General features: G+C 41.4%; 1 protein-coding gene across 2 annotated transcripts in view; it reads right to left on the bottom strand.

The window, feature by feature from the left end:
* Positions 1-976: 976 nt before the first annotated feature.
* PLEKHH1 (pleckstrin homology, MyTH4 and FERM domain containing H1) overlaps positions 977-20929 on the bottom strand; it is a 277931-nt gene continuing 257978 nt past the window's right edge. For both annotated transcript variants that reach the window (XM_069208829.1, XM_069208828.1), the window contains 2 exons: positions 12212-12355; positions 977-10808 (listed from right to left, as the gene is read on the bottom strand). In XM_069208829.1, the coding sequence (XP_069064930.1) occupies positions 10617-10808; positions 12212-12355 (336 nt within the window). In that variant the 3' untranslated portion in view covers positions 977-10616. The remainder of the gene's footprint in view (positions 10809-12211; positions 12356-20929) is intronic.

A 20929-nucleotide genomic window follows, 5' to 3' on the forward strand; every position in this document is an offset into this window, starting at 1 on the left:
TGGTGCAGTACTTTCTGTTTTGTGTACATAGTATTTGTAACTGCTCTATTATACTTGCATGTAAGTAAAGTTATATTCTTCATAAAAGTGATGGTTTTCACTGGACATTCAGTTTTTGTTTTATTTACAGTGACATGCTTGATCAGTTACTACCTCATTTCCATCACCTAGAGTAAGCCTTAACTACTTAACTTCCTGACAAGTGCAGAATAAAGTAACTAAAAATAATACCTTGGCTTATAAAACTAGAGTACACAAGGGTTGATGTACAATGGTATCCACCACTGATACCGCTCAGTAATCACTGATTTCCCCAAGACCAGACCTTGCACCATGAATAGCTCTCCTGTCCTTTTTTTTTTTTTTTTAGGTCTTGCCCGAGTCAGCTGAGCTAGGAGCCTGCACATTGCTTACCATTCGTTATTTGCTGTTCCTAATTGATGAGAAGGTAAGCACAACAGGAACCGTAAATGAACGTGGTACAAGAGAATGGGGGAAGAAAAACAAAAACTGAGATGAAGAGGTGGGAATAAAGAGGGAGTTGAATTCCCACCTTTGTAACACAAGCAAGGAAAAGAAAAAGGGCAAAAGCAGAAGGAAAAAACGTAACATTTAAAGAAGGGCTTCCCAAAGACAAGAACGAATAGAATGAATTCTCACACTTTATATTCCCACAAAGTTTGTTTTTCTCAGAGAAGACATACATCCCTAACAAATACCAAAATGAAGTCCTTGGATAAGCTGCTCTCGCCTTTCATAGAGCACCTTGAGATATCCGGAGGAAGTGTAGGTGAGAAACGTGCGCCTAAGTGAGGAGATTCTAAGTGAGGAGGGATGGCGGTGGGAGGCGAGTCATCCCTAGTAGAAAGCATGCAGCATTGAGTAGGAGCCTGTACGCAAAATTGACAGAGGTTACGCTAGTGTAAGTTAAGTAAACTTGGTACTGGACTACTAGAAAACAGAGAAACTTCAACAAGCAGACATTACCATTTTTATTTTAAAAAACTCACAGCATCTCAAACATTTACTCAAAATAACACACTGCAAAACAAATGTTTTATAATCAGCGTTTCATACTAAACAATGGAAGCAATCCAGTTATTTGCAACAGTGCTTTATAAAACAAAAAAGGGGGGGGGGGTCACTTGCGAAGAAATCGTACTCCTACCTAAGAGCTCTACAACATTAGCTGAATTCAAAACATACACACTATAAATAAGAGGTATACAGCATATGCCTAAGTAGTGGGGTGTTCCCTGTAACATTGAAGGATTCACAAACAAATGCAAACTGAAAACGTTTGTCTAGCAGCCATGCATGTGACAAAAACAGAAAAGAGTGACATGTAAAATTGACACTTTAGCTTAGAAAAACGGTTTAACAGTATGATTGGCAATTAGCATTAAGTAAGAGTTGATGGATTATGTGCAAAACCTGACCATTTGAGCTAGACAGATAGAACTTTCTGAAAGTCCAAAAAGGACTACTCTGGGCAGAGCTTCAGTCTTGTTAGACACATCAATACCAGGATTTTCTTGGCTGGGGACACAGCCTCGTAACCTTGAATCAGAAGTCTCTAGTTCTATCAAGGTTACTCAGCTTTTCGCCATTGTGAGGTAGATAAGAGAAAGGTTCATTTACTACTGTTATTTTCTACAATTATGTACCTAGAAAATTGATGTGGAATGGAGTGGTTATAAAAAAAAAAAGCTCCCACTTTGATCATTTGGTGCAAGGAGAATAACTAAATAATAATAAGTCTCAAGAATGTGGGGGCCATGTAGTAAGGCTTTGTGAGCTTATCCCTGACTTCTGCTTGAATCACTGGACTCATTTATGGTCAACTTCCAAACTAAAACTGTGTATTTTCTTTAGCCGGTTATTCGCAGTACTACAACTGAAATGATGGATAATTGCACTACATGGAAATCTAGAATAGGCCATGCTGCAAAATATGAAGAATGACAAATTCGGGAAATGATGGGCTATAAATCAGATCTGTCTTACCAACATCGTTCATAAGGAGAGACAACACATTTTACAAAACAAGAGACAAAGTGCTGCACATAGTTTTTTTTTTTTTTTTTTTAAAGTCCTTGGAACTTTTTGGTTTTTCTATCACAAGGCAATGGCTTAATGACTCCTAGATTACTAGCAATACATATTCTTGGTTTTATTTATTATAGTCAAATGGGCACACTATTTCCTTGCACTGGTCTTAATTCACAAAATTAAAAAGTTTCTAGTTTTCCCCTTCTTGGGCAGAAGTGCCAAGAACCCCGTGACAACGTCTGGGCATGGCTTCAGGTCACTTCCTTAACCACCTGATAAATATTTTTATACCACAATTACACACCTGCTTAATCACTCTGAGTTTAAAGCACCTATCCTCTGTAAACCCATTCTACATGTAGAGAACGGCAACTATGTAGGACTAGGTTCTGTCCTACCCCTCAGAATGTCTCTGACCTTCAGGACAAAAAGTACACCGTCATAAAATGTATTAATCAGTGGGAAGTGTATTAAGCGAACTGTAACATCAGTTGTGTATTTATCTGGTATTATAATTTTTTTTGAAAAGTCTATCAAATTTGTTACCAAATACATCAGTTTTGTAAATGACAAAAATGTATTCCTGTTAACTATTTCGGTATTTTCGTTTGTGTGCAGCGAGGTATTCTTTTTTTAAATATAGCAGTAAACTATTTATTTCATAATAGCAAAAGTAGCAAAAAAATACAAGATATAGGAAAGTAAGTTAATGTAGACATGGTAGAGAAGTAATATTTTAGGCGTGTAATTTACCTCTCCGACATGCATTTGTGTTCGTATGACTGCAGTCCTGAAAAGTAGTACTGTGAACCTGAGCAGGCTCAGGTTCTCTGTATACTTTGTATATTGGGTATAAAGTGTTTCTTCGGCACTGGAACAAGTATGCCTCATTTTCAAATGTGGTATTCTCTAAAAACCATGAAATTGTTAATTTAACTCTGTCGCAGGGCTAATGCTAGTCCCAGCAGACTTTACTGCGCTCACACAAACCTGCTCTTGCACAGACTCCCAATTCTAAACACAATCCCAGGTAGACTTCCTACAGCACATGATGTGTTAGGGAGACCTGATCAAAGAGTGGACTCTTTCAAACTTTCTAGCACAAAAAATTCAAAATGTAGCACTCCAGGCGGCAGGATTGTTTACCTGGAGCAGCTTAGTACTGTCCTGCAGGGGATGCAGTAGGATTTATTTTCTAATTGAGACCAAAAAGGGGGCTCTCTGCAAAGCTACAGGGGAGGCAGTAGGATTTTTTTTCTCATAGAAACCAAAAATGAGGCTCTCTGCAAAGCCCGCTCCAAGTGTGGTTAAATAACAATTCAGAAAATCTAACTTGACATGATATATGCCAGATATTTTCCAGGAGAGAGTGCATGAGACTGATGTATCATTAATCTGACAGACCAAGAAAGAGGCCTAAGGACTCGCTGAAGGCCCTTCCCAGGAAAATAATTCCAGGCACAACCCCTCACAAAGAACCTATGCTCTGGAAGCACAGCCCTACGCTGTCTTTGCTCTTTCTACCTCTCTACTCTCCAATGAGAATACGGATGTAGACTCCCTTGGCAATTTCTTGCAGACTTGAAAGGTTGTGCTCTGATAACATGCTGGATTCACGCTCTCCTCTTCTATAGAGTTGTGGGAGGACTATTCTGATGTCTTTTTTAAGAAATTCAAACCATCTATGAACAATTTCTGGCACATACCCCGCCAACCTAGGGTTGATGGCTATCTCCCACCCTGGTCTGCTACTTATTAGATGCGACTCTATAACCTTAGGTGAGTAAGCAGCGGAACTTGAAAGATGTAAATCAGCTTCCTCTCTCGATCCTTTCCCTCCAGCCATCTTAAGATGTGCTGCACCACTGGTGAATCCCTAATGACTCCCTGGACTTAGCGCTGGTTTCTTCAAGTTGGAGCTATCATTGTTGCATCCCCAGTTAAAGAAACCGTCGGCTGACCCGAAGGTTCTTAGCAACTTAAGGCCAATCTCGCCACTTCCTATTGGTGCTAAACTTTTGGAGAAATCTTTTAACAGGCAGATATCTCATGTCCTTTAATCTAACCATCTGTTGCATGATTCCCAGTTGGGCTTCTATGCTGAATACAGTACCGAGTTGCCCCTACTTGAAATTTCAGAGTTCATAAAGGAAAACCTGCATCTGAACGTACCTGATAAGGTAATGTTACTTGATTTGTTCTCTGCATTCCACACTGTATCCCATGCTACTCTGCTGGACAGACTTGAGAGGACTGGAATCAGAGACCAGACCCTGCTACGGCTAAAGTCTTTCATCAGTGACCACTCTCAGCTGTCTTCCTTCTACCTTGATCCCCTTCATCCAAGCCATTTGTGTGTGGAGCGCTCCAGGGCTCAGCACTGAGCCCCACCCTTTTTAATGTTTATCTGGAGCCACTGTTGAAATTAATAGAGTCATGGGGTGTGTGGGTGATATCCTTTGCAGATCATGCCCAACTGCTTATGGCCTTTCATGAAAATGTACCAATAACCTTGAGTTCATTTAGGCTTTGCATTAAGGCAGAAGTGGATTTGATGAATATAAGCTGCTTAAAGCTAAACTCAGATTATTTTTCCTGGGTACCAAGGCCTATCTGGATTCCGGCATCTGGTGGCCTCCTCTTCCTGCACCTACAGCAAGAAATCTTGGTGTGAAATTTGATTCAAACCTTATCTTCGAGCCTCAAATCAAGATACTATCCACCACCTGTTTTGCCACTCTTAGGTCTATAAGAAGGATGCTTCATCTCATTCCCGAGGACTTTTGTAGAACAATAGTCCATGCATTGGTTACATCCTGGTTGGATGACACCAACAGCTTGTTTTAGGGGTTGCCTGCATTTCTAATCCAGGGCCTTTAAATTATTCAGAACTCTGCTGCTCGATTATTTCTCAAGACTCCTCCTCACATGTCAGTGTCCGGTCCTACAATACCTTCACTGGCTCCCAGTTATTAAGAGGATCCAATTCAAAGCATTCATCTTTGCCTTTAGGGCTTTTACTCACAAAGGTCCTTCCTATCTTAGGAGGCATTTTAAGCCTTACTGCCAGGTGAGATCACTTAGATCTAATAACCTCAAACTGTTCCAACTCCCACACATTCACAAGACCAAAAAAGGAGACAAATTGTTTTTTTTTTTTTTAGCTTCTAAGTTGTGGAATGCTCTTCCTCTTCGCTTGTGAGGCAGCCCCTCTGAAGCTGTTGTCAGAAAGAACATCAAAACGCTGTTTTTTGATTCCGGTCTTGAGGACATCTAGCCTTTCAGCTATTTGGTTTCTCCTGGTCATGGCCTTTCCAATATTGCTGGGACACCACTTTGGAGGCATCTGTGTGCTCTACAAATTGCTTGAACTGAAATGATTTGAATCCGTCCTAGCTCTGTCAGCTCAGACATCATAGACTACAATGGTGTTGACACAGACGCCATCACATTTGACAATGAAAACACCTGCATTCTCCCCAAGCTTGGGAGGGTGGCTGCCTAAACTTCAGGGCAACTGTGGCTTCACAAACATCTGTCAGTTCAGAGACGCCATACATTTTAATACAAAAAGGTCCTAGTTTCAAAGCTGAACTTTTGCTTGAAGTGGAGCACTGTGCCAAGGGACAGAAAATCACAAAAGACGTGCAACTGAGGAAGTGATGGGTAGACTTGAGAGAAGGACAATGAAGAATGGTGGAACATCCTTTTCAGCTGCCCTCTTTCAAGTTCCCTCAGTTTCAGATCATTCCAAGATCCAAAGTAAATTGGTGCCAAGCCTAAAAATGCTCGATGCTCCCCAGACGACCTGCAGCTCATCGTGCTAGGTCATGGGATTGTCCCACTGTGCCATGAAATTGGACAAAATCTTGTCTAGCAAATTTATACTGGACAGCCTGTCTTCAATTCATACACAGGCGTTCACAAATAAACCAATACCATAACCCCAGTGCTTTAGAAGGACTCAAAGGAATTTGTCCACCAGAGTAAGCAGAGGTTTGAACAATGCAGTGCAAAGAAGCAATAAAGGTGGTTTTGAGAAAAACCAAGGCAAATTACTCTAGGTGCTTCCTTGTGTTGAAAAACCCTGGAACCTCAGGCCAATCCTGTACCTGACGTTGTCCACCAGTACAAAAAAAACACACAATCCTGCTACAAGTTTTGAAGAGATTGTACCAATATGCTTTGAACCTATATAAAAATGATTTTTATGTTATCTCAATAGCAAAAACTTACTGCAGTTCCCAAGCTGCAAGACTCTTCTCTTCAGTTGGATCGCAGAGGCCGTAATACTATACAAAGTGAATAGCATTTTTGGCAGCTTAACTACATGTACAGAGCCATCAGGCTTAATCCCTATTTAGATAATTGGCTCATGTTTAATTCCACTTTAGGTAACTGCCTCATGACAATTACCAGGCAGTGCCATGCGGTCTGTATCTGTTTAGGGATCACGTTTTGGCAGTGAACTCTTAGAATTCTAATAGAGACACATACCACGAAATGATCAAACTCTGAGCTTGCTTGGACTCAGATTCTACCAGAATTACACACACCCTAAGGCACTGGATAAGCTGCATCTTCACTTTGCACAAACTAAGAGAGGTTGGCAGAACAACATTTGCATAACAAAACGAAAGCAATGAGCCATGGTCTGCTGGATAAGGCATTCCAACCAACAGCAGGCAAGCCCTCCTACCCACTTCAGCTCCAGGTCACCGTCATCACAGATATTTCTCTGGAAGTATGGGGTGCCTATGTGGGTCCTCTTTTGGTCGAAGGTCTGTGGATCCAAGTTGTCTAACAGATGCAGAATAATGTCCTTGGCGTAGGGGTGGTCAAATATGTTTTTGTCTGTGCTACCATACACAGAATTTAATGAGGAAAAAGTCACTTTAAGAATCAACCTGAGGGCCTCATTCAAGGTCATGACTTGCATCTGTTTGAACCAAGTAGTGTCATTAATGAACGGATAACTGGGGCAAAGATATCCCAAGACATGTTAGACATCAAGAGTGATTCTGAGCTACTACACTGATATTAAAAATTCTCTTGAGTCTACTACTTAACTGCCTGTTGCAGGGTAGTCAGGACTGATGGCTGCAAATTCATCTATTCATTGATTGAAGTTGGAATGCACTAAATAGGCATATTCAAAAAATTGGCAGTTACTGGTGCAGACTGCCCATCATTCGATGTAAAAAAAAGTCCACATCTTCCAACTTCGAGGCTAACAAACCGTTAGCAGAGCTCAGTTAGGCTGCCACAAAACTTGTGCATGGGATCCTGAAGAAGTTGCTTAGTTGGGAAAATACTTATTTTTGCACACTTCACGAGATATTTACTGTTTAGTAATTCATTCAAATAGCTTGTTACTTTATGAAAGATCGAACACTGAAAAAAAATGAACTATTGGCCTGAAAATGTAGTTCTCCAGCTTTGTATCTTTTATAGATTCATATTCCACCTACACTAGTTCCACGGAGATGTAATATTTTATACAACTACATGCTCAGAATTTGGCTCATATGATGTCTGGTGTGGGATTACTGCAGGAATGTCTCCATGTAATTTGAAATAGGTGGATTTCCTGCCTGACATGGGGAATAAACAGCAAGCATTTGGACCTATAAAAACTGCCAATGCTTTAGAACTACATTTTCAATCAAGTTGATATATTTTTAAAGAATATATATTGGTTGAAAGCTTGATGTACCTTTGACGAAACTGCTTAATGTTGTAGTAAAATGAAAAACCACTTTAAACTCATCAGCTGTAGCATTCTATAGAGCTGTGTGGAAAATATGGAGCAAGTGGCTAATCATTCAGACATTTGTGTGTTCAGGAAGGCATGGATCACTTGAAGATCTAAATTTGTCAGAGGAACACATATATCACTGAAGGAATGGCACATCTCTTTAATCTTGCACATGATTTTAGACATTTCAAAGTTGACTTTTGAAAATACTAGCTTAGCACAAATATTTAATAACTGTACCCTTAGTGTGCAGACTGCTTTAGAAGCAAAGTGACAACTGCAGTGTGACAGATGGTGCATGCGACACGTTAGATCCCACTTAAACAAATCTGGAGTACTAACTGGTAAAACATTCTGCTGATATCTCCAGTGACATCGATCAGGGAAGGAAGTTAAATAATGCAAGGTCTTGATGTATGAAACTGTTGAAAACGTGTCTCATGTATTCCTATCACACTTAAGGTGTTTGGGTGTATACACACAAGCCTATATAGGTGAGAGTGTGGATACTGGGACTGTTTTAACATGTATAAGGGACTGTGAAAGTCCAGACGCATACCCCTCATGCATATACATTTTAGAATACTAGTGTGTAATTAGAAAGAGGCTGCTTGTAAAGAAGCTAGAAGAAGTTACATACATTTGATCCATGTATCATATGGCCATTTTAGGGACTGATACAACCCTCAGGTATCCACATGTCCTGGGTTGACTTTAATAGGAAAGTCATCCCATGCTTGAATTAATCAGAAACACGAATACCTATTTGAGCTGCATTCAACACCATTGATCTTTAGCTTATCGGTGCCAAAGTGGACAACCAAATGCAAATAATATTGACCTTGCCCTAAAAGAAGCAGTTCAGCCCAGCTTGTTAAGCTATTTGTCTCTAAATGGGAACAAAAGCAACTGTAGACATGTGTCCGCTTTAATGTGCATTATCAGCTGGTGCAGCATGAGACCCTTCGGTACAACAGGCAACAGACCCATGCCTATATGTTTTTCAGCCATGCTTAGTTTTTCAACCATCTGCACTATCAATGCTGCACTTATAGTCTCACATTTTTCATTAAATGTATGGATTTATAAGTCCAAGCAAGCACAGAGCTGTTGGCTAAAAAGCATGACTGACTTCAAGTCATTCTCATGACACAAAGCCTGTTGACAACAATTCAGCGACCACTATTAGAAAATACGGGCCTAAAGTTCCAATCATAAAAAGAAAACTTTAAGCAGCCAGCAATTTTATGATCATCAGCCTTTTAGACTGAATAAAAAGACGTTGGATACAGACATGAATTAGTGGTAAACATGCACCAGCATTTATGAGTAAATCACCACATTTTTGTAAAAGCTAAAAATTATGTGCACTAACTTTTTACATTGTGCTGCAGATCACTTAAAGCAATCCAGTCAAACAGTAGTTAACACCTTAACTATGTACAGAGGACTTCGATAAATACTACTAGATTTTAACCTCTATTCTAAGGCATGGGGATTTGCTAAATCTGTTCCCTGGTGGAGACTCATCACAGACGACAACTGTGCAATAATTGTCCGGCAATTATATCTAGTGTGGACTCCATTTTTCTAGACTATAAACTTCTTTACGGTTCTAAACTGACGAGTTCCAAAGGTACCCTCTGGGGTTGAGCCCAATAGGACCGATATAGTAGCCCGTGTGAGACAAACCAACAAACACAAGGACCATTGTTACAGGAGTAATAGCTAATCCCACCAACGTGGTGTTCGAACATACGGCTGGTGAGCAATGCACGACCACAGGTCTGAAACCTGCTAACATTTAAGAGAACAACATAGAAGCTGGCAAGGAAAATAAGCAAGCCACTTGTCTAGATTCGCACCTTCATGCACAATTATTCTGATATTTCAGACAATAACAATAGAGATGGTGATCAGTCAGGCAGGGCGCTTGGTGGACAGTAACCACTCTGCAAGCATATCATGTAGGGTGATTTCCTACGTACTTTGGCTATTGATCTGCAACAGGAAAAATAAAAGACCATTTCGACTTTAGCCATTTACTCCAAAGCGGAGCAGCGTTTTCTGTTGCTTATAAAAAGACGTGTTTCTTAATAAGCTGACACCATCTCCCTTTTGGTCTGTTTTTGTGAGTGTGCCGGCCAGTTAGAACAAACACAATGACCCATGGAGGCCTGCTTGCCCTAGTCAAATAAGATAAGAAATAGCACTTTTAAAACATATTGAGCTACGGAATATGTTGTGATCCATGTACACAACGCTATTGTACAAAAACATTTAGGGGGGAAAAAATACCGTATACGTTAAAAATGTGCGCTCCTGCTCCATGCTTAAAATCTACTTCAAGTTCAATCCATGATGGAAGAAGGCACCGTTTGGACCAACTACAGGCACGTACCATCTACTGCAGTGTAGGCATTTCTTTTTTTAAATTAATATAATTCAGCTGGCAGGTAGTCGTTGTAATGCTGCATTGCAATTCTCTGTAGCATTGAAAATCACAGCTGCAGTTATCGCCAGCCCCGTCACCTGGTGATCAAGCATGGTCCAGGTACAATGGGGAGTAGTTAAACTCTGGTTGTCACACATCACTGCAGAAAGGTTCTGCATGGGCCAAGTCACACAGTGGGCTCTTGGTAAGCTTTTGCAGATTGTCAGTAGCCTGCAGTGTTTCCTAATGCATCAAACACATGCTTCCCAACATGGACTACCTTTACGAGGAAGGAAATCCATAGCCTTATTGTGGACAGGTGAGCACCGACCACGTAAATGTGCTGCACAGTCTTCACATTGGTCATATTTCCTACAGCAAAGTTGGACCTTTCGTGGTGCGGGCCGTGGAGGGAAGGAAATAGCGGCTCTCGATTTCCCACAGCTTCTTGATCGACGTTGTACTCAGCGGTGATGCTGCGCACTGTGAGTGTGGAGACAGGAAGAGGAGCTGCGTGGCGTAATAGTTTATGTAGCTGGCTATTAACAGGGTCGCCTCAACAATCTGTCAAGAAAAAATGGAAAATAACATTGTACACAAGAACGCATCCACACGTCTCCTCATTAGCTGTGGTTTTTGTAGAACTTTATTTTCATATTTTGTTATTTTTTCGATTTTCTTAGTAGAAGGGGTTGGTCTGAATGCAATTTTTGTTGATTTTCTGATTTCAACACAAAAAATTGCAGCGCTGTACTCTTAGAGGACTAAGGGCAGGTGACATGGCAATGTCACTTCTTTAAGACCTCACTCTGGGCTTTTGCTGCTTTTCCATGACATTTCTCTGTTACTTGTCCTTAAAGTAGCAACAATATGGATCTGAAAATGGGATCGTGGAAAAATAAGAGGACCAAATTTATAATATAATTTATTATGTTTATACACCCCATAAATAAATTTGAGGGCCCATTGTTTTGATAAGTTTTTCAACAATGGGTGATAGGTAGCCTTTTTTTTTTATACAACTTAGGGTATAGACTGGTGTATGGATGTTAAAAAGAAACAAAAGATCCCACTAGGTTATCTCAGGGAATTGTGGAGTGAAGAAAAGTATACACATTTTTCTATAGACAATCTGACCAGGACTTCCAGAAGCAACAGATGATTACCTGGACAACCCAAATTTAGTGAACCAATTTCAGAGGAACCATTAGACACGTGATCATTGGTTTTGCGTACTTCATTTGTTTGAGAAACCAATTTTCATTTGTAATAATTTTACAAGCTTCTGAGGAATTTTGCATACTTTATATTGTATGTGGTGATAGTTGGTGTACTTTATTCTTTTTAGTAAAATTGGGTGTGAAAGCAAGTAACTGAGAGACTTCAATGTTGTGCACACCCCCTCTGTGTCAAACATTCCTCCAATGCTCGACTATCTAAAACCATTTTGAACCCAGACTGGATCTGTTCATGACCAGAAAGTAAGATCCAGTCCGATGCTCCTATGCAAATAAGCAATCAATCAGGTTCTTCTAGAGTGCGGCTAATCACCCGTAAAGGTTTCAAGGCACTAGTGGAGGTGGGGTGGGGGGGTTGTGGATGGGGAGGTTTAGTTGCGGTTAAGTCGAAGAGCCAGGTCTTGAACACAAAACTATTTGGGTGTCCTACAGCCAATCCAAATGGTGTTAGTCTTGATTAGTAATGAACATGCTCCACAGCAAAGACTTAGCGCTTGTAAGGTACTCTGATGGGAAGTATTGTCACGCTCTTTAACGCATTACAATTATGCTTAAACTTGTTGACCAGTTGGATGAATGGAGAGCTGGTGTATTTCCAGTTTTCCCAGTAATTATTGGTGAGTAATGAACACTTTTCGACTGAGTCCTTTATTAACTGCACTGCATCACTTGTGTTCTGCTTGTTGCTCGAGTGCCATGAATTTACACAATACTCATTTTAAAGCTCACCTTCGGCTTTTCCAAGGCAAAGAGGAGCTTTTCTATGGTCTTCTTCCCCAGGCTGTCGTTCGTCTGCCCCACTACGATCATGAAATCTTCCCGACAGCCTCCGAATGTCATCACTGACTCGTACTGATAAGACACCTTCAAGTGCTTGATGGTGGAAAGCAAACATCGCCTGGTTACACATGAGTCAACACAGGGTAACAACAGAGTTCACTTTACTGTAAACCAACCGTACCTGCCCACAAGGACTCACTGCCCAGCCTACAGAAGAAAACATGTTACTATGAAGCGCCAAAGAGAACGGGCGGTGGGCAGGCACAGTTTCTCAGTGGTGTGAGAGCTGAGATTTTCTTATTAAAATGTTGAGTCTTTACGTAACCATACCTACAGATTAATGTGTGAATTAATTAGATAATAATATTGTGTTTGCAACAACTGTGACTAACTGAATATATTTTGTCCATGCTAACTTAAGATGATTAAATTATTCTGTCTTTACAAGAGAGTGTTTCTTAACTAAAACAAATGGTAGAAATAAATGTGTATTTAGTGGCCTCTTCTGGACTAAAGTAGAAGCAGATGCAAGGTCATTATACAATGCAAGCTGTATAAAATGTTTGTAGTGTGGTCCGTAGTTTTGACTGACGTCATTGGTTGAAGATATGTTTCTAACTTGTATGTCTTTCCTCGAGGGTAAAGGAACGGTGTGGTAACATATTCTGTAATCGTCTTCCTGTGACTTCGTATTTCGGTGGAGTGGAAACAAAGGATCCACAGATGAGACAGAAGAAGTCTAGGATATAACGTATTAGTTTAGATTTAGTCAATGAAATAACAGCAAATAGAAGAGCTTGGACTAAACTAATTGTATAAGTTTGATATCTGTTAATGTTCTGATTGGTCATAACGTTCTCATCTCATTCTTTATCCAATCATTTTCATTTAACAAATTTAACTTAATGTTCAGTCACCATTGTTTGTGGTTCATTCTTCTTTGGGATTATTGTGTATCCTGAGTCTTAGAGATTCTATTGCTTTATGATCTGTCACTTTGACATTTTATGTTTTCCAGATAGTCTATTGATATTTCTGGAACTTTATTAGTTTATGTTTGTTAAATGCTGAACTTATGCTTAGATGGTTTAGTGTATCTTATAGTCCAAAATCTAAACCATTACCCCTATCCTTATTCTTGTTCCTGTCCTGATGCTGGTGTCTCATGTTGCTGTCCCACTGACAAAGTAGACGTTGTTGTTGATCACTGTAGTGATTTGGTAATGTATTAGTTGTGAATTGTTATTTGTCTTTTGTTTTTCAGGTACCAGCTGCAATTGCTTATTTACTGCTGCTTATTTTGATAGCACCATAGCTAGTTGTTTTTTAAATTGTGTTACTAAAACTTGTACATGAAGCCCAACATGCCAATGCTAATTAGTGGTTAGTGAGGCATACTCACATGCTCATGAATTGGTTTTGATATTTTCTTGTCCTATCATTATTCAGATGTATTCAATTTCTCTTGCTCAGATTCTATTGCTATGGTTTTGTGTTATAACCGTTGAAACAATATCTCTTTTTGCGTTGATTAAGCTTAGATATATTCAGTGTTCGAATCAGCCTTTTTTGTTTCTCAATATGTATCATTTGTGTTTGAGAATTATTTTTGTGACTTTAGCGTTGTTAATATAGAGAAATTAATTATTAACTGCTTTATAAATGGGTGTGGTTATTGAGGTTGAATCGATAATCATATGTTATATGTGATGTTTATGAAGTACTCCGAATTACATTTTCTCAAAACAGATTCGGTTTGGATCATCGACCTAGTGTGTGAAACCCACTATTCAGTCCTGGGTGACTAAAAATATACCTAGGGTTTCTCCGCGTTAACAGTGGCATCTTGTCACTTCTGGAACTTTCACTCGTCTGCATTATTTTTATTTACTTACCCTTTAACTAGTTGGGAAAGCCATCGGGTTACAGGACTGTGGTAAAAAGGAAGCCGAAATACAAGTGGGCAGCCATTATGTATAAAGAAATGGCGGGGCCACCTGGTAGCGCACAGAAATGGTAGCTGATGTACTAACTGTTATAAGTACATCTTGACAAGGTACAGTTTGTGATTTTATTTTAATGTCTATGATTAATAATAAACTGGATGTAGTAAGGAGTGGAATTTCATAGTCACAGAGCAAAGGCGGCTTATTTTGAGGTTTTTAGATGTGACTCTGGCACTGCTGATTTAAGGTTGCAGTTTGCTAAGAGCTTTACTAGCAGCCCATGTAGGTAGCGCGGATGCTTCAAAGGGAGGGAATTATGAAGTGCACTGAAGGGTTGCAAACATGTGCAGAGTTACCGTGATCAGACCTCTACAATGCAGTGATTAATGTGTCAGTGGACTCTTGGACCTTGTTGGGAGAAGTGTGAGGAGAGCGTTGCTGGTGATGACAAGACTGAAAATTGGATGGACTATTAGAAGATGCTACATTGGAGAAAGGTATGATTTTGTGGTGGAGTTGTGCTCGTATTGGAAGGTTTGGGACAGATTCGGGGAGCAAGGAAATTGCCCTATGGACTGGTCTGAGGAAGCTTAAGTGGTAAGGCAGTCTGAGCAAAGGACTAGGCAGGTAAAAGGGAGTCTCAAGAGAGGATTAAGAGGGAAACAAGGAATTCTGTTCTTGAACGTTATTGGGAGGCAGAATGATCTACTCCAATTCTTTTATTATTGTTGTTTAGACAGGTCTTCGGTCCTTCAAATCAAAGATGTTAAAAGGATAAAATAATGAATGGGTGGGCCTGTTGTAATAGGAATGTTTTGAGGTGCAAGGTATCCTAGATTCTTTTGACATCTTTATGTAGTGTGGGAATATTAGGAGATTACAGTTTAAAATAGGTGCATTCTTCCTATGCCCAAGGAGTAGCACGTGCCCAGGTGTACTACTCTGCTCAGGTGAGAGAATGAATTGGTAGTTGATTGCATTAAAAGCTGTTTGTGGTAAAGAAGAATCTGAATAAAGACTACTAGGCCAGTACATCATCCAGCATCAACACGATTTCGGACCTAGTGCTGCACTAGAACCTGCAAGCTAAGTGTCATAGGATTAGAAGATTTTGGCAGTCAATGTGTTGTAAGTTACCACTAACAGAGGATACTGTGCCACTCGCCTTGTAATTGAGCCATTAGAGTCTACAAAGCGAACACAGGCACTCTTTTTAAAAAACAAATTAGAGATACCAACTGTTGCATTCCATCACCTACATTCTGCTTGCTAACATCAGCCTTCCAGACCATATGCAGTAGCGACAACATGGTTTGGCAAAACCATCCTAACCACTTCTTGTTTGGTATGCTGCATGAGGAATTACTGTTTATGCTTTAGACCCAATTCTCTTAGTGGTTGAATGTGTGTGGTAGTACTTCCTTCTCAATCTAGGGCAATATGAGTTATCTTATGTAAGGCGACCAGCTTATTGCAGGCTTCCTCCCCCCACACACACACACTTTCTGACCCCACTGGGACTACTAGGTAGTGGTGTAATGGTTCTGAAATGCCCCAAGTCTTGCTGAACAAGACTCAGTGCATGTGCTCTGACCATTAAAATGCTGTATGTTTAATTGGCTTTTCCGTAATTGGAAGTCCCTAGTATATGGTATCAGGGGTACCCAGTGACTACAAGTTAAAGTGTCCCCAAGGGACTGTAGCACTTGTGCCCCCTTGAGACTGCCACTGCAGACTAGAAAAGCAGTTTCAAACTGCTAACTCGACAGTCCAAACCTCCCTTTTTAATATATGTATGTCATCCCAAAGGTAGGACTAACCAGCCCTAAGGCAGAGTGCTGTATGTTAAACATTGGAGCATGTACTTTTACATGTTACAGCAATACAAACGGTAAGTTGTCATTTCTACTGTGGACAGGCTAGTAAGCCCCACTGGCAAGGACAGATTTACAGGCTGGCATCCCAGCCCTGCTAAATTCTGATAGGGAGCACTGAGATTGGTGCTGTTTAGTAGCAAAAGGATCCAATTTAACGGTCAAATTGAATTTAATGTCACTGGTGGGCAAAGCTGGCACTTTAGTCGCCCAATTTCTCCAGTAACCGTTTACTGTTGTACTCAGAAACTGTCCTGCAGACAGCTTTCTGCTTTCCCGGGGAGATGTGCTAACAACTCCCAGAAATTGTAACAGAGGCCTGCACACTGGAGAAAGTGTTATCTCTCCTAAACAGGAAGCCAACAATTGGCCCAAAAGGTGAGCTTCAAAAGCAAAGCTGTCTTTGAAGGGCAAATAGTGAACACTTGGGAGAGGGGCTACTCTATTGTTTAGTTAGACAGGGTGGCCCTAGGGACAGGAGAGAAGCCAGTTGCCAAACCGTTTTTTCCATGGGTGTGTAGCCCCTTAGCAGCCACACATTTGGGTTGGGCTAAGGCGCTCTGAGTGTCGCAAAAGGGGTCTCACCATGCGGGGAGTGGGCAGAATGGTGGATCATGGGATAACCAGATACCACACTTCTTAGGAAGTGGTCATCAGGAGGGAGGGAACATGGCTACCAACTGCATCCTGCTCTGCGGGTACTTTCAGAGCATTAAGAGGGTAGCCAAGGCACACAGACGTCAGACCTCAAACAACTTGGAAGGACTGAAGAAGGAATGCCCTGTTGCACTGAGGGTCCAGCAAAGAAAGGCTGCACTGACGAAGACTGCACATGGTGGCTAGCAAAGAGGACTGTGCCTGTGCATGTTGTGTCCTGTTTAGGTTAAGCTGGCTCCAGAGCCCAGTCAAGCCACGAGACCAGCTGACTGGCTACCTTTTTGCAGCACAGGGACACAACAGCTGAAGAAGTGTGCTTGGGTGGTGTCTGTGGTAGAGTCCTGTTTTGAGCTTTTAAAATCCATAAAATCAATTTTGTATTTGCTCCCTCTGCAGGCCCACAAAACGGTGATACACACTTATCACCTCTTGTCTTGATTATGCCTATGCTCCCTATTTGCAGCCTATTTGCTGAGGAGGTTACAGATGGTTCAAAATGGGGCTGCAAGGCTACTGTTAAAAGTTCCTAACCAGACGGCCATTTGCCCTTATCTAAAGGAACTCCACTGGCTGCTATCAAGGAGAGAATTCAGTATAAAATTCTAATGTTAACTCATCGAGCTTTCAATCAGATGGGCCCTAAGTATCTCTCTGCAAGGATCACCTATTATCACCCAGCCAGACTCCTCTACTGTTGTGGTGCAGAGCTGGCCACGTTATCAAGAATTAGGAGGAAAAACGAGGTGGTGCGACCTTCTCCTATCCTGCGGCCCGAGCCTGGAATGCCCTCCCTCTACACTTGCCGGCAAAGAGGGATGAAAACTGCTTCAAGCACATCCTGAAAACCTGGCTGCCCAGTTGTGTGGGAATTGAGTATACAGGCACCTGGGCACTCTGAGTAGCTGGGCGCTTTATAAATCTCTGCTTGATTGATTGGTGGGGCAAGCTGATAACCCAAAGTCATGTTGTCACTGCCAGCGCTGCCATTGCAGCACTGAGGACCAAGACCTGACCCACACCTGATGCACATGAATTCGCTGAACCTGGGAGGGCTGTTGGAGAGTTGCTGGACCCTCAGAAGGTGTTATTAAGCCAGAAAGGATTGGCCTGTGTCTGCGACAGCAGGTGGCTGGTAGTCCAGTAGCGAATGGGCTGTGGTCAGACTGGAGATGACTTTGTGGGACATCAATCCTGCAACCAGGACCCTCTCACCATCTCTGTGGACGGAAGAATCACTGCGGGAAGACCTCCATCGACCACGTCACATCCACAGCATCTTTAGAGCATCTTCAGAATCCTTCATCCCATTCATCTGGACCACTCCATAGAAATATACTGCAACTCAGATAATGTGCCTGGAACTGCTGAAGGACTGTTTCTTGTGTGAAGGTAACTGTTCTTGTAAAACTTGATGGTCCCCTGACTAGCTCTCTGCCGGAGATGGTCACACCTTCTACCCAATCGCATTGACACTTACCCAAGTTTTCCTTGAATACGTTTCTAAGTTCCTAATTCGTTAATGTTGCAAAGGCTTGTTAACTGTCGAGTGAAATTGCTTTAATTCATTACTGCTTGTAAAATCTATATCTCTGGAAACCTCCTCCAGTGAATCTTCTTCGTTCTAGTCTCTATATTCTTAAAAAAAAAAAAAAGTCTATTTTTTATAAATTGGTGTTGGATTTCTTGAATGTTGTGTTGATTTCTTCTTCAGCTGTTCTAGTGCTGTTTAAATGCTACACACTCAGTGTATGTCTTTGTGCACAGTGCCACAGCGACCAAGGGTTGAGCTTAGGGTTTTACATACAAATGCTAATGGACCTAAAGGGGTTGGTAAGTGTATTACACGGTGAGGTTGCACAACTGCACTATATAATGAATCCCATTTCCTCACACCTATTAAATGCAATAATACACCATTCCAATTTACATACAATGGCATTCTGTATGTAGTCTTACAGGAGCTGTAATGACATGGGCTAAGTCGACCAGAACTATTTGTATCTCCTTATTCATGTACGGTTTATGTGAGATGTCAAACATAACATGGTTTCTTACCTGGATGGTAAACTTGAATATTTAAATGATATAGTGCCGCCACTTTGACAGATATACTATCACTTGTCTCTTCTGGGCACAATGGGCAAAGCCATCATATCTAAACATTACACTGCATATACATAATAAATAACAGTCCACATTAACATTGAAGAATGTAAAACATTCTTCTACTTATGAAAACATTTAACAAGCAACCAATATTTTATGGGCCACGGAGCAAGATCACAAGTGACCTGGTGCTCCTACACCCAGGATTATTTGGTGCAGAAAAGCAGTACACGATTTTACTAGATGGAAATTCACTCAGTAAAATAGAGTGCAAGTCTGGGCAGGTCGTGAACAGAATGGGAAAGGCACCACTATATGGCCCACAATGGGGCTCCACATGCGTTTTTTGACCTTGTAAAGCAAGGTACAAATTTTATTTCCCATTCTCTGCTTGATAACTTATACTAACATCAATGACCAAAAAACTGAACAAGGCATTAGGGATGATTCTCACCTCTTTCTTACTGGAGGTAAGTAACTTGCTCATCTAATAGAGACTTCTAGTAGCAAATTCCTTACCTTTGAATAGATACCCAAGCAATACCATCCCCGGAGTTGGGTCTGCAAACCAAGACCATACTAGACTGCAGGACCACACAGACAAAGTACCCGTCCCTATAGACCTGACTGTCAAGGCAGTAGTGTTAGGTAAACGTGTACAGAGAAGCCCATGTTGCCATCTGACAGATGTCAAGGATTGGAACTCCACGTGTTAACTCAGTGGTCGCAGCTGTAGCTCAGGTAGAATGAGAATGCAAACCTTCAGGTGGTTGCTTTTTGACCAGTGCATAGCAGATCTTTATGCAGAGTATGACCCATCTGGAGATCGTCCACTTCTGCACTGCCCAACCTTTCTTTGCACCCACATAACCGACAAAGAGTTGATCATCCACCTGGAACTCTTTTGTACAATCAAGGTAGAACGATAACGCTCTTTTTGGGTCCACGTGGTAGAGTCTCTCCTCTTCCTTAGAAGGATGTAGGGGTGCTTAAAAAGTAGGCAAGGCGAAGGATTGGCCTACATGAAAGAGAGTAACCAATTTTGGCAGAAAGGAAGCCCTGTCAACAGTTTTGTGCATTGGAGTTTCCAAGTGTGAAGCACCACTTTTTTAGGGTAGATAAAAAAAAGTATGGAGGCTTAGATGACAATGCCTGCAGCTCACTCACCCTGTGGGCAGATGTAATAGCCATAAGAAAGGCTCTTTCCAAAAGTCTGAGCCTGAATGGACAATTGTGGAGAGGCACGAAAGGAGCACAGATCAGAAATGTCAAATCCAAATTCAGATCCCATTGGGGCATGATGGAGGGGGAAAAATGTTTTAAGACCTATGTAAAAACAATGGTTGATCAGGCAACCTCACAAAAAGCGGAAATAGCAGACAAATAACCTTTGAGAGTGCAAGGATAAACAAAAGGACCTGAGAGAGAGAGGGGCAGAAAGGGGGTCAACAGACTTGTCTGTGCACCATGCCACAAATTTCTTTCAAACACCGATGTATGCTGTTTGGTGGACGGACACCTGGCTGCCAAGACTGCATTACAGACTTCGGGCGGAAGGTCAAAAGCTGTCAACTGTTGCAGTTCAATCTCCTAGCAAGAAGGGTGAGAGTTGATAGGCTTGGGTGCAGAACCCTCCCCTGCTGCTGTGACAAAAGATCCTCCTGAAGAGGCAGTCTGTTTGGAGGATCGATGGACATGATCAACAGTCCGAGATCCCAGACTCTCCGTGCCCAGTCCAGAGCCACAAGGATTACTTGGACCCGGTCGTTATGGATCTTAGTGAGAACACTGTGCAGCAGTGGTATGGGCAGAAAGACATATAGGAAGCCTGAGTGCCACTGAGATCCAGGAGTGGATGCCAATTTTTTCACTTCTGGACAAGAAAGAAACAAGAATAAACCCCCTTGTTTCTGTCCCGAGCTGGTACCCTTTCCATAGCTCCTTTCTTTAGCATCGACTAGACTTCCTTTCTGAGGAGCTTGAAGTTCTTCAGTGAGCATGGAGGAGGGGGTCTTGGTAGTGGAATTTGCATGAACTCCAGTGCATGGCCAAACTGAATAAGGTTCAACACCCAACGATAGGAG

The sequence above is a fragment of the Pleurodeles waltl genome, chromosome 9, assembly GCF_031143425.1.
Source record: "Pleurodeles waltl isolate 20211129_DDA chromosome 9, aPleWal1.hap1.20221129, whole genome shotgun sequence".
Taxonomy (NCBI): domain Eukaryota; kingdom Metazoa; phylum Chordata; class Amphibia; order Caudata; family Salamandridae; genus Pleurodeles; species Pleurodeles waltl.